At 53.4% G+C, this 15,812-nt stretch overlaps 1 protein-coding gene across 11 annotated transcripts in view; it reads right to left on the bottom strand.

Annotated features, from left to right (window-relative positions):
- Positions 1–1,863: 1,863 nt before the first annotated feature.
- Positions 1,864–15,812, bottom strand: part of NFASC (neurofascin) — a 99,421-nt gene continuing 85,472 nt past the window's right edge. For 10 of the 11 annotated variants that reach the window (XM_062013320.1, XM_062013321.1, XM_062013325.1 and 7 more), the window contains 3 exons: positions 9,114–9,245; positions 8,432–8,501; positions 1,864–2,402 (listed from right to left, as the gene is read on the bottom strand). In XM_062013320.1, the coding sequence (XP_061869304.1) occupies positions 2,174–2,402; positions 8,432–8,501; positions 9,114–9,245 (431 nt within the window). In that variant the 3' untranslated portion in view covers positions 1,864–2,173. Of the gene's footprint in view, positions 2,403–8,431; positions 8,502–9,113; positions 9,246–15,522; positions 15,679–15,812 lie in introns of all 11 variants that reach the window. The other variant, XM_062013326.1, reaches the window with a different exon arrangement.

Consider the following 15,812-nt stretch of genomic DNA (forward strand, 5'->3'; position numbering starts at 1 on the left):
TAAAAGAATTGCATTAATCCTATTGCATTTAATCCAATATGCTCAACAAAACCACCTTCCTTAGGGAAAAGAAAGAGAAATGAAAGGAAAACCCATCCTGACGGCGTCGGGCGTCCGTGAGACGGGCTGAAGGGGTCCCAGCTCTCTCTCTCTCTCTCAGCAAAGGTACCTTTGGTTTCAAAAGTGCAGGGAGTGGGAGAGAATACACATGGTGTTGGCCACTAAGGAGGATCTCTTCTCAAACTCTACCTTCTACAATGCTCCATGCTGTGTGAGCCGGGAGGAGCTGCCCGAGCATCCTACTGCTACTGCTCTGGCAGATCCAACACCATCGCCTTAGGGGTGTGTGAGCAGGGGTTGGGGATATAGTATCAGTTCATTAAACTTCCCAGGAAGTTTGAAGCTGTGTAAGGCATGTGAAGGAGCACTCCTAGCTGAGATGCTTGGTTACAGTGTGTTAAGGGGTTAACTGAAATCCTGGGGTGTCTTGATGTGTCGGAGGGAGTCCGGCGGCGCTCCTGGAAGGGTCTCGCTCAGGCTGATTGATGGAAGCAAGGGGAGGGTTCAAGGCCACTGTCAGAAACTAGGAAGGGAAAACACCATTGATCTGGCTTGTCCCCAGGGTCTGGGGAAGGTGTGACCTCAGGTCCTGTGCTCCTGCCACGTGCCTTCCTCCCTGTCTCCCGAGGGACACGTGTCCCTGAGCCCTTTGGGCTGCTGCACCCATCCCAGCGGGTGCTTCTCATCCCACCTGGCTGACTTGGAGGCTTTATTGTGTCAAAAAGCAGTGATTTCTTGTCCCCTCATCCTGTGTCAATACTGCTTCCACTCCCTTTTTGCTACATAAGATTCCTGGAGCTGCCTTTAAAAGCAAGCAGGCGTGGGCTGGGGGCACCTTCCTCCCAGACTCTTACAAAGCAAAGACTAAACCAAAGTGGTTTGCCTGCAGTTAGCCAGGCAAGCAACGCTGTCATCTTGGGCTCAGAGGGTGCACAGCACCTGAGTGGCCTTCCACAAATCCCACAAACCCTTCTGCAACCTCTTGTCCTCTGAGGATGCTCCAGAGCCCTTGCTGGGGTGATAGGTGACCTCCTCATGGGCTTTGCAGGGGTGGAAGGACCAAGGGGCCTCAGGAGGTGGGGGGAACCTGCTCTCCCCTGCATAGGTGCTGCTTCATCTTTTGGGAAGGAGGTTGTAGATCTGACTGGTTTGGGGAGAGGCTCTGGGCAAGGTGCTGCCATAAGGATGGACATCTCAGCAATGTGCCTTGGTGTTGTCACCCAAAGATCCACCACTTTCCTCCTTTCATGCATTTCTGCTGCTCTGCCCAGGGCTCTCTCACCCCTCTCTCCTCTCTAAATGCTTTCTTTTTATTCTTTCCTCCCCACTTATCTGGAACCTTCCTGTACAGATTAAAAACAACAACAAAAAAGACTTTATCTCCCTCCCAAAAGAACTCAAATGGCTCTGGGGGAGCTGAGGTGGCCGAGCCTGTCACTTGGCCCCTGCTGGCTCTGGGCTCTGAGGCCAGCCCCAAAGCTCCAGCATCCTGCTCCTCCTCCAGCCCCAAAGCTGAGCTGCAGCTCAAGCATCCCACTCCTCCTCCAGCCCCAAAGCTGAGCTGCAGCTCAAGCATCCCACTCCTCCTCCAGCCCCAAAGCTGAGCTGCAGCTCAAGCATCCCACTCCTCCTCCAGCCCCAAAGCTGAGCTGCAGCTCAAGCATCCCACTCCTCCTCCAGCCCCAAAGCTCAGCTGCAGCTCAAGCATCCCACTCCTCCTCCAGCCCCAAAGCTCAGCTGCAGCTCAAGCATCCCACTCCTCCTCCAGCCCCAAAGCTGAGCTGCAGCTCAAGCATCCCACTCCTCCTCCAGCCCCTCTGGCTCAGCCCAGATTTCAGCTCCAGCCCCTCCGTGCCCCCGGGAGTCTTTGCTGTTGGCTTGTTTGCTAAGGATAAGATGGCCTGGGCAGCCCCTGGTCTGCCTGTTTGCTTGGAGGGGTTTATTTAATTGCTTTTCTCTTTTTTTCTTGGTTTTATTCTTGGGTTGTTGTTGTCACTGCTGCTTGGTTTCATTCACACACGTCTGTCGGGGGTGTAGCGGTGGCGGCGGCTGTCGTCGAACCCCCATCCACGACAAACACCTCGGGCTGTGCCTGGTTCCAGTGCTGTTCCTGCTATGCCAAGGAGTAGATGGCATTGACTGGGGAGGTGGCTTCTGAGCTCTCGTTGCCTTCAGTCTCCTCTTTGTCCTTCTTCACCGTGTACTGGCCGATAAAGGAGCCGTCCTCGTTAAACTGCCCTTCTCCCCCCTCGCCATAGTCCACCAAGCTGTCATCGCTCTCGGGCTTTATCGTGCCATCCAGGGAGGTCTGGCTGTTGGGCAGGGGCTTGTTGTCTTCATCACTGGGTGGCAGAAGACAGATAGACACACACAGTAAAGGGTTGAGGATGGGGCTTTGCAACCTTCACCCAAGGGCTTGGATAGTCAACAGAGAAATGCAGTGTGCAAATGCATTGAGCTCACAAATCCCTGGGGGTGCTCTGGCTGCAGACAGTCATGGGGGTGTGTGGTGGGTGAAGGTGGGGAGGCAACCCCCATGGAGCAATGGGCAATGGGAGCTGTGCTTGGTATTTCTGCAACCCCAACACCTTCAGGCTTTCCTTGTAGAAAATGAGGTGGGTTTTTGTTTTCAGCCTACGTGAAGGCTCAGATCAGTGCAACTGGATGCATGTGGGAAATATCATTGAATCACAGAGTCTCAGGGGCTGGAAGGAACCTCCAAAGCTCATCCAGTGCAACCCCCCTGCCACAGCAGCACCACCTAGAGCAGGGCACACAGGGACTCATCCAGCTGGGTTTGGGATGTCTCCAGAGAAGGAGCCTCCACAGCCCCTCTGGGCAGCCCCTGCCAGTGCTCCCTCACCTCAACAGGGAACAAATTCCTCCTGCTGTGTCTCTGGAACCTCTTCTGTTCCAGCTTGTGCCCGTTGCCCCTTGTCCTGTCATTGGCCATCCCTGAGCACAGCCTGGCTCCAGCCTCCTCACACCCACCCTTGATGGGTTTGGAACATGACTGAGCTCACCCCTCAGGCTCCTCTTCTCCAAGCTGCAGAGCCCCAGCTCCCTCAGCCTTTCAGCACAAGGCAGATGCTCCACTCCCTCCAGCATCTCTGTGCCCTGTGCTGAGCTCTCTGCAGCAGCTCCCTGTCCTTCTGCAACTGAGGGGCCCAGAACTGGACACACTATTCCAGATGCAGTCTCATGAGCCTTGCCACAGCCTATATTCCATCTCTCAGCATTCCAGCCTTGCTGTAGCCTGGTTTAGTGAGGTTTGTTTCCAGATTACCTTGCAAAGAACACCCTGGGCTGTTTCGATAGCCACATGCAATGGGGAGCACTCAAAGCACCATGAGGGGGTATGTGGAGGATGCCAAGTTCTGTGCAGCTTCCAAAACTCATGGGGATTTACCTTTTCAAGCCTATTTCTGAGCATCTAAGCTTGTTTGCTCAATTCTTTATCCTTTGAAGGGGTTTTTTTTTCACCAGAAAGTTTAAGCCAGGTCACTGAAAACAAACAGTCTGACCCTCAGGGGAAAAAACAAGGTGTAAAGAAATCCTTTTAACACAAAGAAACCAGGGAAAAGCTGTTTCCTCTGTGGAGGACAGGAGCTGGTGCCTCATCAACACAGATAACACTGTGTGGAGGTTGAGAAAGGATTGATATATATATATAAGAGTGAATCTTAACATCAACCAGCCCTCAGCTCACATCTGGTCTCCTGTGGGGTGGGGAAGTTCTGTAACAGCCCTGAAGGTATCACAGATGGACCTTCAACTTTTTGTCCTCCCACCTGCATTCCTGTCTTCTTCTGTTGTTTAAGCTTGGGGTTCCTCAGCCCTACTCCCCAGCTCCCTCCTCCCTTCTTTTGCTTTCAGCTCTTGTGCCCACACAAGGTGTTTGCCTCCCGCAGAGCTATGAGCAGCACTTTGCCACGGGCCAGGGAGCAAAAGTGCTCTTCAGCTGGGGAAGGCATTAAGTCTCTCTCATGCCATTTAATTAATGGCATCAGCTGTCTACAGTGGGAGAGGAATTTGGTATCCCACAGCTTTGTAACAGATCTCCTTCCATCAGCACTTTGTGGATTCAGCGATAACACCAACCCAGGATTTGAGGCCTCGTGTTAACTTGGCATCACAAGGAAGAAATCACTTGTTAGCTTTGAAAGCAGCTCCTTTCTAGGGGGAGGAGGCAAAGAATTCAGTCTGCAAGCAGGACTGCCAGTTAGAAAGCCCAGTAAATGCCAAGCAGAGAGTGGCAAAACCCAGATCCCTTTCTTGATCCTTTCCCAAGGTTTGGGCTTCAGTTGAAGCTGAATCTAGAGCCAGATTTTCCCTAAGCAATGCATTTCCCAAACCTGCCCCTTGGTTTTACCTCTCTCCAGTGCTATTTCTCCTGTTAGTGCATTAGGAGGGTGAAGCAGATACTCAGCAGCATCTTGATGCAATATAACCCTGTTAAAATGGATTTGTGGGGGGTGTGCTGGCGTGTGCATTACAGCACCCAGATGAAACGCTTGGGAAACCTCATCCTGAGTCACAGAAATCATTGAGAAGAGGGGGGAGGCTTGAGCCTGAGGGAGGTCATTCAGGACTGAGACTGGAAGATCACTAGTGGTTTCTTTCACCCTTGCCACAATCCCCTGGGTGTCCTGCACTGAAGGCACCGAGGGCATCATCCCTGGGGCCAACCCCTGGCTGGTCCCACTCGAGCAGGAGGGATCAAGTGCTTGAGCATGGGGCTGGGAAGGGGGTTTGGGAGCTGGCTGGTGCTCAGGGGTACCCCCAGCCCCCAAAGCAAGATGCATCTTGCTGGACATGGGGATACCCCTGGTGCCAGCAGGAGGGAGAGGGATCTTGTTTCATGTGTTAGGTGGGTAGATGGGAGCAGGGAGGGGAAGGTATTGTTTCAGCTCAATAGAAACCAATAGCTGGAAGGAAGGGAGGTTAAAACAGAAAGCTAAATGTGCCGGACTTCTGGCAGCACGTGGTCCTACCTTTCAAGAGACCTTCATGGTCCATGTGGATAGACCAGGTGAAAAGGAGAAGAAAGAATGGGAATAAAACAGAGAGAAGCAGAAAGAGCCCGATCAGAGAGAGATATGATGAGGTCTGCATGTACAGGGCAGTGCTACAAACCAAACAGAACCGTCTGCATTCCTCACGGAGCTAATTGCCTCGTTATACCAAATGGAGCCAGTGTAATTGTTCAGAGCTGGATGAGCCTCATTGGTTTCCCCCCAGAAAGCTAATTGAGGGCTGCAGGGGATGGTGCAGGTGGGATGGGGGCTGTTGCCTGTCAGGCTGGTGGAGGAAGGGCTCGTGGTTGGAGCCCGTTGGCGAGCGGCCGCAGGGACCAGAGGCTGCTGCTGGGGACTGACATGCAGCAGGGTGAGGGCCAAGGGGATGGGTCACTCTGTCTCCCCTCCAGCCTTCTGCTGGGTTTCCATGACAGAGTCATGCACCAGTGTCACAGTATCTATTGACCAGCCTCCACCTGCTCAGGATGCTTCGCCAGACCTCCCGTCTGTGTCCTGATGTCTGCTGAGAACAGAGCGAGCTGCCACTGCCTGCAGCGTGTGACCTGTGCCACAGGACACTATCCTGCAGTGGAACTGGAGCCCACAAGCTAAAACCACTCAACTTTCCCTTCCCAGCAGACAGGGGTTTCCAACTGACTCCCCCACATGCAGCTTAAACATTTGGTATAATGAGGCACAGTCACTGGCACAGAACATTGTCCAAGGATAATGGTCTCCTGCTTTGCAAACAAGCTTCCCAGCTTAGCCTCTGCTCAGGAAAACCATTATTCTGTGAGTGGAACAGAAAGATGTGACAGTATCTCTTCATTATAGGCTGCAGAGATTTGAGAGTTGCATGCACAGGGCGTTGAGGACGGGAGGTATGATGAGAGCATATCAGACATGCTATGTGGAGGTGGGGAGGGAAACCAACGGAGAACTCACGTCAGCTCAATTCCTGTCCTTGCTTCAAATACTAATTGCTGCCCTCCTTGAGCCTAACATTGCAATCATTTGGAATCTTAATCAGCCAACAGCATTTTGCATCAATCCTTGAGCTTCACCTTCCTTTCTGCCTCCTTGAGAGGAGCCTCCTCTTGCTTCTCTCACAAAACCTGTTGCTCCTGAGGAGGAGGGGGCAAAGTTTATGAGTTGTTGGGGGGTTGTTGTTGTTGATCTGGTTTCATTGGTGGTGTTTTTCCTCCCAGTCTAGTCCATAGACCAGCATGATTGGAAATGTGGGAGCATCTTGGAGCTTTGCTTGTTGCCCTTCTACTGACCTCTGCCTTTAGCTTGCAGACTTTGGGCAATGAGGCTGTCAAGGAAGGTTTGAGCTTCAGCTAAGCAGAAGCTGCTGTGTAGGAGCACTTGAAGGGTCTACCCATTCCTTCCCATTGCCTGGAAGCAGTGTCCCTTGGATGGTGCTTGGGCAGCGCTGCCAGCCATGCCAAGAGGGTTCCTTCTCTGCAAGGCAAACTGCAGTTGCCTTGGGAGTGATGGGGGTGAGGAAGCCTTGCCTGCAGCCACCTCGAGGGACTCTTGAGAAGCAGATCTCTGACAGCAGTGTGTGCTCCCAGCAGCTCAGCTGTGGACTCCTCACCCCAGACCCAGCCATGGGGCTGAGCTGTAGGGTGCTTTGGGCAGCTCCTGGGTGATGTTTCAGCCTTGCTACGTGGTATTTACACCATCCCTCACATCTGGGGACCTAGAGGATCCCTGGGGTGACTCAAAGCACTAAAGGCACTTCTTTAGGTCAGAGGGTAGGCAGTTCTGGCTGTGACTCGTACCCATACAAGGAGCACAGCCTGGGAAGAGATGTGTTTTATCTGAGGCAGAGCCTGCAACAGCATCAGGCTGAGCTAATTCCTTCCCTGCTCTTCTCCTTGGCCCAGCCAGGACACTGAAAGGAACATGCCCAGGCTGTGATTTGTGTGTGGACTTAATGCAACTTGCCCTGGCGTGGCTTGGCACCACTGGAAGTGATACCCAGAGCTCACAGGGAGCTGGGCAAGGTGTTGTGTTCCCTACAACATGACACATTCTGGTTCCTGCTGCTGGGGATTTGTGTTCTGTATCAGAAGACTGGAGAGGCTTTGGGCTTACAACCAGCTTGAAAGAGTCACTACTGAACCAGTTCCCATGCAACTAACAACAGGAATGTTGATCATATGGATGGCTGCAGGTGTTCCACTTCCATTTAGGTATTGGGTGGAGGCACTTTGCTTCCTCTGAAGTCTTTGGTGGACTGGTTTATGTCCCTTTTGGTGTCTGGTTATGTCCCTTACTGAATCATACATCAATTCCTCCTGTCTCAGCCACCTCAAGTCGTGCTGCTGCCTAATGACACAGGCTTTCATTAACCCCTCTTGTGAAGGCAGGAGAAAAATTCCTGCTGCCTTGGAAGCTTTGGTTCCAGCTCAGATGGAAAGAGGCATTTGAACTCTTGATTTCACTCAAAGGACAAGCTGGGTGTGCTGTAATGCATCCCCCTCATCTGTCAAGTGTGAGCAATCTGAGGAGACCTGACATTGCTTCTGCTCCTGGGGCAACCCCTGAGTGCAGCAGAGCTGGGAGTGCTGCACTGCACGTGAGCACAGGCTGGGGACAGCCCTGCTCCCTTTCTGAACTGTCCTGGGAGTATTCCTGGGGTGAAAGCAGGGGCTGTTGCTCTGCAAAGGATGGCATTGGGCTTTGAGAGCTGCTGAGGGGAGGTGGCAGGGGGGAAATGGGAGAGGTTTCAGCAGAGCTGCTACCAAGCTGTGCTGCAGCCCTTGGGGGTGTTTCTGGAGGGTTTGCCTGGGGACCTTACAGAGAAGCCTGGACTGGAATGCTGGCAGATCCCCAGATCAGTCCTGTGCATGCTTTCTGGGCTGATCCAAACACAGCTTTGGGTATTTCTCCTCTGGATACACTCTTGTGGGTAGGAGAGAGGCTGAGCTACACGGTGATAGACCTGGAATGCCCTTGAAATTCCCTCAGGCTGCTTCAGAGTTCGATTCTTCTCCTATGTTAGGAGTGGCCTTAATGTTGATCTGTGCCTGGCAAGAGCTGTGTCACAGGGAGCTGATGCCACACTCCCAGCTCTTTGCCTGGACTGATCCTCCCAGGCTGTGACAGGGGGAGGAGGAGACCTGAGCAGCATCCTTACAGCCTGGTTACCCTTCCAGGCTTTTAGGCAGGGAATGTTTCCTTTGGGAGAGGATTTTCAGGGGGGGAAGGAGGCAGGAGGAGGAAGGTGGGGGAGAGGATTCCAGAGGCTGTGTGGGACCGTGGTGCTGTGGTTATGTGGAGGGGGAAGCATGGTGAGGCTGATGGGGAGCTGTGGTCTGGGGCACATGCTGCTGGGAACATACCTGTATTCAAATGACCCATCTTCCACGTTCTTGTCATCAGGGTTGAGGTGCTCATCTTTATTGTCTCTCACTGCAAACAAGCACAGCCCCAGAGCCCATGTTTAACAAAATGCAGGAGAGAAGAGAAAAGCTTTAGGGAGGCAGCTGGGGCTGTGTGTGGAATCTCTGCAGGGGGATGGAACAGCTTTTCATTGCCTCAGTGAAAAACCCCACACCTGGGAGGGCTTGCAAAGGGCTTGCAAAGGGCTTGCAAAGGGAGCTGCTGTGGTGCTACCAGGGCACAAGTGCTCCAGATTGCAAGAGGGGATGTATTAACTGGTGAGTTGTCATAATCCTTGTCTTTGCTTTGCCTGACCTTTGGGGGGTTTTTTTTGCCTGAAAAGATCTTTTTTCTAGATGAGGACAAAGCAATTCCCAGAGTAGAGGTTGGGTGATGCAGAGCAGGAGCATCCAGCTCCACAGCCTAAAGCCTGCACAGCACAGAGCCCTCAGCTGACCTTTAATTAACTGAAAGGTTTCCCACTAATAACAGTGTTCCTGCTACAGAGAGGGGGAGGAATAAAACCCCCCTTGTAATCACAAAAGCTGAGAGCAATCCAGTTTGATTAGCCCCCAGAAGCCTGGAGATGTTTAAACCATGAGCTTTCCATGTTGCAAAGCATTGCTTCCCAAAAGCCCTTACCTGGGTATTTCCCACCTCTGCTCCTCTTAATGAAGCAGACAATCAAGAGGATGAGGACCAGGAGAGCGATGGCACACATCAGCCCGATGAACCAGCCCTGAGTGGCGATGTCCACCTGGTTCTTGGTGTAAGCTGAGGGCAGAAATGGAAAGGACAAAGCAAACTGTGAGGGACAAGGTCAAAACCCACCCAGAGGGGATGAAAGGAGTGGCTCAGACACACAGTCCATCGGGTTGGGAATGATCTTTAGTGCTGTCTCAGGTTATCTGAGCTGGTAGCACAGGGATCTGTGGCTCTTCTCTTTGCTCTTTCACCAGCTGAACGTTTTAGCAGGAGCTACAAACAGCAAAGGGTCAGAGAGTAAAGTCAAAAGCCAGCCCAGGGAGAAAGGGGTGCTGCAAACAAACAAGCTGGGTGACTGACTTGATGCTTCATCTACTGTGTCTGAAAACAGCCTTGCAAGTGAGAAGCTCTGAAAGAAAGACATTCAAGCAGATCCAGTCCCTGGTGGCCAGGGAGGCTGAGCAGCATCACTGCTGAGCCCTGACAGGCTCCTGAGCAGCCTGGAGCTGGGAGAAACCTGAATGCCATGGGACAGCCCTGCCTGAGCTGCTCTGCCCCTGGCACCCCCAGGTCCTGCTGCCTTTGGCTGCCCATGGATGATCTCCAGGGCTGAGAGGAGACTTGTGGGAGCCCACCAAGACTTGGCCAATGCACACGTGGGGAAGGAGAGGTGGGAACAGCTCTTTGGGGAACACCAGCTGGCTCTCAGGTAGTTGTGAAGAGGTCTGATAGCACTGCAAAGTCTTTGCACCACTGCTGCCAGCACCCTCAAGGCTATTAAATACTAATATGATTAATACCAAGCAAGGGGTGTTTTGCTCCCCAAACAACTCTCCAGCTCCCAACTGCTGTGTCTGCCCTCACGTCCTCTGGCTTGTTTGCAGCTCCCATATTGGTCAGACAGATGAAGCTGTGTCCTATAAATAGCACAAGGTGCCATTTTCTGGCTCTCATTGACATGCACTTTGTACTCAGCAAGACAGAGCAGAGGAGACAGTAACCTTCAATGCAGCAGGAGGGCTGGATTTAACCAGGGTGCAGAGCAAACAGAGCAGGGATTGCTGGTGAGAGCAGGGCAGGGCTGAGCTGGCTGGGATGGCACTGGCATTGAGCAGGGTTTGCCTGAGCAGCCTTTATGTGGTGCCCAGGTGACAAAACCCAAGATGATGCTTACAAAGGCAGCAGGAAAGATTGTCCAGTGTTATTCTGGGATGCATCAAGAGTGTGGGCAGCAAGGGGAGGGAGGTTCTGCTCCCCCTCTGCTCTGCCACATCTGCTGAGGCCTCATCTGGAGTCCTGGGGCCAGTTCTGGGCTCCCCAGCTGCAGAGGGACAGGGAACTGCTGGAGAGAGGCCAGTGCAGGGCCACCAAGATGCTGAGGGGATGGAGCATCTTCCTTGTGAGGAAAGGCTGTGGGACCTGGGGCTGTTCAGCCTGGAGAAGAGAAGGCTGAGCTCAGGGGGATCTCATTAATAGTTGCAGATATCTACATGGTGGGTGTCAGGAGGTTGGGGCAGCACTTGTTTCTGTGGTGCCCAGTGCCAGGACAAGGGCTGATGGGCATCAGCTGGGACACAAACAGTGCCCCTGGCACAGGAGGAGAAAGTCCTTTGGTGCTGAGCTGAGGGAGCCCTGGCCCAGGCTGCCCAGGGAGGGTGTGGAGGCTCCTGCTCAGGAGGTTTCCAACCCCACCTGGACACGTTCCTGTGCCCCCCTGAGCCAGGGGAAGCTGCTTGAGCAGGGGCTGGGGCTGGGTGAGCTCTAGCTAGATGATCCCTTCCAACCCCCACCATCCAGGTACCATTCTGTATGAACAAATGCCCTTGTGAGGGAGGCAACAGCTTTGGAAACAGGTTGAATTGGTGAATTTTCCCAACCCACCCCAGTTCAGGGCTCCAAGCACATCCTGACTCCATCAAAACTGAACCCAAGAGAAGAGGTGCTTTCCTTGGGATGAAACCTCAGCCACGTTGGCATTAGGCAACATCAGCCAAACTGTGAGGAGGACACTCAGATTAAAGAAGGGGATGACAAAGGAAGTGCCACTTGCTAAAGAAACGATGTGGGAGCCCAAATGCTCTGTGTTTGTGAGCAGCACCGAGCTGCTGGGGGAAACCAAGTGGAAAAAGCTGCTTCATGGTGCCCTTGGCTCCCTTTTACTGCTTTTTCCCTCTAATGCTGCCACATTTAATATTTACCTTTAGCACAACCCCAGCTACAAAGTCCTTGAAGATTCTTTATAATGGAGAGAATGAGATTATAAGAGAGTGGAGCTGAGAACTGGATTCAATTAGCTGAGTGCTTGGGGGGGGAAAGGGGAAGAAAGCTTTACCAGAGAGCTTTGAAATGGAGAAAGATTGTATTAGCAGTCCTGGTGGGATGGGATTTCTGCAGAAACCAGCACCAAGGGAGAAATAAGGGGGGAGGTCTTCAAAGTATGAACTGCCAGAGTAGCCTGAGAGGTGAGTTTGTGCCCAGCCTGGGGCTGAGGTTTTAAAGGGAGGGAGGATTTTAAGCACTGAGTCACCAGGGGATGTTGCAGTAGGATTGTGGCACTGCCTGTTGCCAAAGGTCTAATTGCCCATCCTTCCCAAAAAAGCAACACCTGGGGACCAAAGTGCAGTCCCAGCAATCTTGTGTTTAGAGCAAAACGAGTGACTGTCATTGCAGCGTGGGGAAAGAGGAGAATGAAGCACAAGGCTGGTCAGGGAGGATGCTTTGGGTTTGCTTTAATGCCAGGCCATCAGTGGAAGGCAGCTGTGCCATCACACAGGTACTGGTTGGAAATGCAACCACAGGGACTTTGCTAAGGAAAAGAAAGAGGACATGTTACCCAGGGGTCAGCTCACATGCCAATAACAAGGCTGCTTGTGCTCTGCCAACACAAGATCAGCGTGAGTTTTGTCTTTGGAAAGCAGAGCACTGGGTGTGTGAAGTCTCATGAGCCTCCAGCCTTGTATAAACACTCTTCTCAGTGCTTGTACAGGCTGGAGAATTAACTCCCTCTTTGTATTTAAGCTGTGCTTTGCAGCTTCAAAGTGTCCTTTGCTACTGGAAGGAGCTCTGTTGTGGTACTGAGCTTGTCAGTGAAGCAGGAGGGAAGCTGGAGGCAGTGTCCTGCAGCCACAGTGCAGGTGGGACACTGGTTATTGATCTACCCTCAAAGTCCAGAAACCTTTAGAATGGATTAAAAAAACCAAAACCCCCCAAAAAGAACCCCACTGCAAGGTGCTGCTTTTGTTGTTGTCCAAAGCATTCCTGATGGCATATGACTGTCAGCAGGGGCTCAACACTTGTGTTAGCAGCATCCAGCCAGCAAAGAAATGGATCTGCAGCATTTATGCATGCAAGGATGGTGATAGCTCTGTGCATCCCACAGTGCTAGGGCTCAGGTCACCAGTTGGCCTCTATCACAGGGACAAAGGTGGCCCCATCCTTTAGTCTCAGTGGTAATATCAGCAGGAACCCCTCAATTACAGAAAATAGATGTGCTGAGGCTGCCAGCATCAATCAGCCAAGGATATTGCTTCACCCCCCTCTCCCTTCTAATGATTCCCCTTGTTGTGTAGGGGGTTTCCTTCTCTGCTCCCCCCTCTCCAGGTCCCAAAGTGGGTGAAAAGCAGGTGAGGAATGAAAACAGACGGGTCCAGATGGGGAAGGAGTTACCCAGAGTCACAGCCAGTGCTGGGCTGTGGAGCTGGGGGTGATTTCTCAGTCAGGGCAGGGTCCAGAAGCAGAAACAGAACTGGGGATGCAACATTGCAGCTGGAGCTGTTCTGGAAAGGGTCAGGGTTGAAAAATCAGCTCTTTTTGTGTTGTTTTCTTGAGGTTTTTCCCTGGGGTCAGAATCAGCCTCTGCAATGTGGGAACAGGCTGCAAGGGACTTGAAAGCTGCAGCCAGTCTGTGTGTGTGTGAGCTGAGCACTGCCAAAGCCAAGCTGTGAGGACAACCTGAGGCAAAGCAGCCTCTCCCTGCAGCAGCAGAGCCAGCAGAGGAGGGGGAAAAGCCCTGGTGACAAATCCTTCTGGAAAACACAGCTCTCTGCAAAGCTGAGCACAGTGCAGGGGCTGCTGTGCTGGGGGTTCAAGCACAGTGCAGGGGCTGCTGTGCTGGGGATTCAAGCACAGTGCAGGGGCTGCTGTGCTGGGGGTTTAAGCACAGTGCAGGGGCTGCTGTGCTGTGGGCTCAAGCACAGTGCAGGGGCTGCTGTGCTGGGGATTCAAGCACAGTGCAGGGGCTGCTGTGCTGTGGGTTCAAGCACATTGCAGGGGCTGCTGTGCTGGGGGTTCAAGCACAGTGCAGGGGCTGCTGTGCTGTGGGTTCAAGCACAGAGCAGGGGCTGCTGTGCTGTGGGCTCAAGCACAGTGCTGGGGATTCAAGCACAGTGCAGGGGCTGCTGTGCTGTGGGCTCAAGCACAGTGCTGTGGGCTCAAGCACAGAGCAGGGGCTGCTGTGCTGGGGGTTCAAGCACATTGCAAGGGCTGCTGTGCTGGGGGTTTAAGCACAGTGCAGGGGCTGCTGTGCTGGGAGTTCAAGCACAGTGCAGGGGCTGCTGTGCTGGGGGTTCAAGCACAGTGCAGGGGCTGCTGTGCTGTGGGCTCAAGCACAGTGCAGGGGCTGCTGTGCTGGGGGTTCAAGCACAGTGCAGGGGCTGCTGTGCTGGGGGTTCAAGCACAGTGCAGGGGCTGCTGTGCTGGGGATTCAAGCACAGTGCAGGGGCTGCTGTGCTGTGGGCTCAAGCACAGTGCAGGGGCTGCTGTGCTGGGGGTTCAAGCACAGTGCAGGGGCTGCTGTGCTGGGGGTTCAAGCACAGTGCAGGGGCTGCTGTGCTGGGGATTCAAGCACATTGCAAGGGCTGCTGTGCTGGGGATTCAAGCACAGTGCAGGGGCTGCTGTGCTGGGGATTCAAGCACATTGCAGGGGCTGCTGTGCTGGGGGTTCAAGCACAGTGCAGGGGCTGCTGTGCTGTGGGTTCAAGCACAGAGCAGGGGCTGCTGTGCTGTGGGTTCAAGCACAGAGCAGGGGCTGCTGTGCTGGGGATTCAAGCACAGTGCAGGGGCTGCTGTGCTGGGGATTCAAGCACAGTGCAGGGGCTGCTGTGCTGGGGGTTCAAGCACAGTGCAGGGGCTGCTGTGCTGGGGGTTCAAGCACAGTGCAGGGCAATGGAGCAGCTTGAGGAGGAGGCACATCAGACCTCAGCATGGGGCTGGCAGAGGCAGGGCAGAGCCAAGGTCAGCACTCACTGGCTGTTTCTCAGTGCTGGCCAGCAGTAGACATGCAGCTACACAACAGCAGTTGCCATCTGTCCCTGTGTCACCTTTGCACATCAGAGGATTACTCAGTGGTGTTGCAGCTTGCCAGGGTTTTGGACACCAGAATAAGATGTGCAGGAGGGATGTGAAGAGAGCTGCTGCTCCCCACCTTCTCCCCTTGCTGGGAATGACATTTTCCTTTTGCACTCCTCAACAAAGAGACTGGGAAGTGCTTGAACTTTCCATTCCACAGCTGGAGCTGAGCAAAGTCATTACAGTGCTTTGGAAATCACAGCCTCTGCCTACTACATGTGTCAGCATGAGCTGCTCCAGTGTTGCTTGCTCCTTGGGTTTTTTCCAGCTCAGTGTTTGGGCCTATTGTGCACAGATTCCTGCAGCAAAACCCCCAGGTGAATGCAAAGGACGTGATGGCTGTTTGGATTTACTGAGTCCCAGCCAGTGGGAGCAGGGGAGTTATTCTAGATGCAGCCTGTGGGAATCAATAAAGGTGTTTCTCTGGTGTTCAGTGGGAAGTGGAGGAAGCTCATCATTAGAAAGCTGTGGAAAAAACTCACTCAGGTGCTAAGACTGGAAAATTGCTTGGGCAATTAAATGGGAAGTTGCCAGTGGAAACACAGGCAAAGGATGGAGAGCCCTAAGCATGTGCCACACGTGGCTCTGACCGAGGGCTGCAAACGCCACCTTCCCCCTCCCACCCTTCAGCTGCAGCCCAGCACTGTTATCACCCCCCCTGCCCCTCTGCCATAAGCTGGGGCCAGACAGGAGAACACTCCAGAGCCAAAGCACCCACCACCATCACCAGCAAGGGAGTGCAAACACGCAGTGGTGTGTCCTCCACTCTCCTTAAAGACCTTTCCCTTCCAAGGGATTCCCCATCCTTGGGGTCCAATGGGGAGCAACCTCTCCCTGAGGTGACTCTGCTAAGGGCAGAGCTGGGGGAGGAGGAGGAGGAGGAAGAGGGTTGGATGAAGGTTGTTCCATGCAGTCATGGCCAAACCACCTCCCACCACCGGTGATGTCGGGCGGCTGATGGATGAGCCGCGGCAAACGCACCCCCTGGAACCCATCTCACCTGAGCTGGTGGTAAAGGTTATGTACGAGTGCTCGCTGGGGCTAGACCATATGGGGAACACCCAGAGCTTGTACATCATTCCTGGGGTCAGATCAGCCAGCTGCACAGAGGAAGGGGTCTGAGCTTTAACAGGGATAGATCTCTCTGTCTTGTTACCTGAGAAACAGAAACCGCACATCAAACCCAGAGATTTCCCCTCTTGCACCACGTTCCCCCCGGCTGCTGAGCACAGGGAAGCACAGCTGGGTGCCTAAAGAGCTCCTCACTGCATCAGGGGTTATTCCTCAGAT

This window comes from Colius striatus, chromosome 22 (assembly GCF_028858725.1).
Source record: "Colius striatus isolate bColStr4 chromosome 22, bColStr4.1.hap1, whole genome shotgun sequence".
NCBI lineage: Eukaryota > Metazoa > Chordata > Aves > Coliiformes > Coliidae > Colius > Colius striatus.